At 51.5% G+C, this 3,438-nt stretch overlaps 1 protein-coding gene across 1 annotated transcript in view; it reads left to right on the forward strand.

Moving 5' to 3' along the window:
- PPFIBP2 (PPFIB scaffold protein 2) overlaps positions 1-3,438 on the forward strand; it is a 113,690-nt gene that overhangs the window by 82,503 nt on the left and 27,749 nt on the right. The window contains exon 7 of the mRNA XM_007459834.1: positions 3,011-3,122. Within this exon, the coding sequence (XP_007459896.1) occupies positions 3,011-3,122 (112 nt within the window). The remainder of the gene's footprint in view (positions 1-3,010; positions 3,123-3,438) is intronic.

Genomic DNA, 3,438 nt, shown 5'->3' on the forward strand with positions numbered 1-3,438 from the left:
GTCATCCTAATTCCCTGCAGTTGAAACCTGCCTTGTTTTTGAAAGTTCTTCCATTTTCTGTGTAAAGCTTCTCAGTCCGTCAACGTGCTTCATCTTTAAGTGCAGCGGCGGTAGGGCAGGGTCCCTGGGTTTAATAAGGCCCAGCACCTGCAGGGAGGCAGAGCCCCCATCTCTGCCTGGCGCCAGTCTGCCTGGCTTTGTCCCAGACCTCTCGCCACACAGCTCCAGCCTCAGTGGCCGTGACAGTAGTGTACTTTTCCCCATGGTCAGGCGCACGGCCTCTGGGCTGTTGTAGACTTCCCAGCTTAGGGACAGATACCTTTCTAAGCATAAGAGAGCACCTGTCATTTCTGGCCTCTTCTGTGAAAATTGGCACATGGGAGGTTGGGCCCAGCCACTTGGTCTGTAGAGTTGTAAATAAATTACTTCACCCAGGGGCAGGCCTCAGAGAAGCAGAGCCTGGGCTCCGCCTTGATAGCATCTCATCACTGGTGTCCGCTGTGGGGCCCACAGACAAGAATCAGGCATCCAGATTCCTAACAGAGACCAGCTCTCACCCCGTCTACAAGGAAGGGGAGAAATGGGTGTGGAAGGTGTAAGAAAAATTAAGAGAATATCTTCCAAGAATATTCTGGTAGAAATGAGAGGCATTTGGATTGAGTCCCAAGGCTAATATTTTCAGAAGCCGCTGTCGCCATCAATCATAAGCCCATGGGCTCCAAGGCCCTGGGTTAGCTGTGCAAAGCTGCCCATGGCCATGAGTCTCTGCAAGCCGTTTGGTACAGCTGGACCCAGCTCTCTGTCCTCTGTGGGTGGAAACCAAGCAAAGGGACAGTGCTCTGTAGGGACTTTGGGTAAGGAAACCCACCCCTTTGCCACCCCTTTGTTTTTACATGGGCCCATTTGGGGGATGTTAGGGAAGGTTTGTCCAGAACCCCTTGAGGTGGGCTCAGGGAGCCCTCTCCCCGTAAGAGGAGCCCTCATCTGTGCTATTAACTCAGCAGCAGACAGCCCAGGCTGGGTGGAGCCCTGGCTTTCGAGCAGGCAGGGTTCACGTCCTGGTCTGGTCGCTGAATAGCTCTGTGACTGGGGAGTCGAATCCTTCCCTGCTCCTGTTTTCTCCCCGGTGACATGCAGGGGGACTGCTTCATCCCATGGTTTCCTGTGAGGATTGAGTGAGGGTTGATGTAAGAACGCAGTGAGCATGGGGCTGACGGAGAGTAGGCTCTCAGCCCGTGTGTCCTCAAGCTGAACACAGGCCTGTTTGGTGGAAGGGCCACCAACAGGACCAGTGCTCATTTGATTACTTGACTTGTTCAAAAGTGGCCTCGGGATAGGACAAGCCCATACCATAACCTTGCAGAATAAAGGTGGGGCCCGATTGGGCTACCACATGGGGAGAGGGTGCCCAGAGTACAAGCTTTTGCTGTGTGTGCCATTGACTGGCTGGGAGTTAGTTCTCACCTCCTTTCTTAGTCTGTTTTTTTTCTTTTTTATAGATTTTATTTTATTTATTTATTTATATATTTATTTATTTATTTATTTTTGGCTGAGTTGGGTCTTCGTTGCTGTGCGCGGGCTTTCTCTAGTTGCAGCAGTGGGGGCCCCTCTTCATTGCGGTGCGCAGGCTTCTCACTGTGGTGGCTTCTCTTGTTGCCGAGCACAGGCTATAGGCAGATGGGCTTCAGTAGTTGTGGCGCACGGGCTCAGCAGTTGTGGCACATGGGCTTCAGTAGTTATGGCTCACGGGCTCCAGAGTGCAGGCTCAGTAGTTGTGGCACACGGTCTTAGTTGCTCTGCGGCATGTGGGATCCTCCTGGACCAGAGATCGAACCCGTGTCCCCTACATTGGCAGGCGGACTCTTAACCACTGCGCCACCAGGGAAGCCCCTCTTAGTCTGGTTTGATGCTCAGAGAACTAGCTAGTTATCCATAAGGGAAGGAATAGGATGAGAGCAGCAACAGAAGTGGCATTTATTGAGGACTTACTATCTACTGAGCATGAGACTAAGTTGTTCATACCCCTTACCATATTTACTCCTTACTGCAGCCCCGTGTGCTAAATGCTATTTTCCTGGTTTTATAGATGAACCAAGACTCAGAAATGTTAAACCACTTACCCAATTAGGAAATGAGAGAATCCAAGTTTAACTCCAAAGCCAGCATGCCTCTCAGGATGGGACCTACCCAGTTCTGACCTTCTAATCAGTATGGGGACACAGGGACCACCTGGCTTGCTGTTATGTGTGCGGTTTAATCTGCTGGTAGAGACTTGGGAACCACCCAGTGCTGCTGCCCACGTGAATGTGTGTGTGTGCCTGTGTTGTACTTACATGCTTGATTTACAACAGTACATCCACTCAGCACACCTGAATGCTGTATGCAATGCTTGTATGTAATTTCATTTGGGTAAAGGAGCATAGACGTCTGAGGTTGGGCAGAGGCAGTTGCTATGCATTCAGGGTGGGAGAGTTTGAGGGAGGGAACTCTTGGCTCACTCATTGTCTACTAGTAGCGATTTGATTTCCACTGTATTTCCTGTATGGGGTGGAAAAACGAAAGATGAACGTACTTATTACAGTGGTTTACGGACATGCTACTGCAGAATATCTTGGGAGAAGGAAGACCATGTCCAGAAAGAATATCCATCTTTGGACCAAGGGCAGCCCTCCCATTGAGCACGTTCCCACCTCCTCAGGCCTCTGTCTTATTTTGGCTGCAGAAGGCATGGGAGGGAAAGAGCCTGGTCAGGCAGGAGGACGCAGGAGAAAGAGCAGGTGGATGGCCAGGGCCACGGGCACGTCCTCAATGGCCAGGAAGAGCACGTTCATTCCGCAGAGCTCCACCATGTGGGGAGGGCAGTGAACACCTCTCACTGCTCGCCTCTGGCAGCTTTGCTCCTAACTTCCTAATGTGTCCTCGGACCCACTGGCCCTGGGCTCTGACTTGAGGTACTTTGTCATGGTCTGGTAGTCCCTCTGAGCTGGTAGGATGGCTTTTTCTCTTCCAGGCTGAGGTAGCCCAGCTGCAAGAGCAGGTAGCCCTGAAGGATGCAGAAATTGAGCGTCTGCACAGTCAGCTCTCCCGGACTGCAGCTCTGCACAGTGACCATGCAGAGAAAGGTAACTGGCCTGACTGTGACACAATGCAGTTTGCCCTTTGGCCCTGGGCCCTCTCTTATAAGTGGGCATGTGTGTCTCTGGGTGTATGTACTGCTGTGTGAGGAGGCATGAAATGTGCACGTACGTGTGTGTGTGTGTGTGTGTGTGTGTGTGTGTTCGTGTGTGCATGCATGGGCCTATTAAACCCAGCTCTATTGTGGAATCATTACCATGAACCCCTCCCCTGTTTGGAGGACTCAGCTCTGAAGGCTTTTCTCAGATGCACTCTGACCATGGAAGCTCTCTGTGCAGCTGCCTCTGGAGCTTTTACTCTTTC

Source organism: Lipotes vexillifer, unplaced genomic scaffold (genome assembly GCF_000442215.2).
Source record: "Lipotes vexillifer unplaced genomic scaffold, Lipotes_vexillifer_v1.1 scaffold61, whole genome shotgun sequence".
Classification (NCBI taxonomy): Eukaryota; Metazoa; Chordata; class Mammalia; order Artiodactyla; family Lipotidae; genus Lipotes; species Lipotes vexillifer.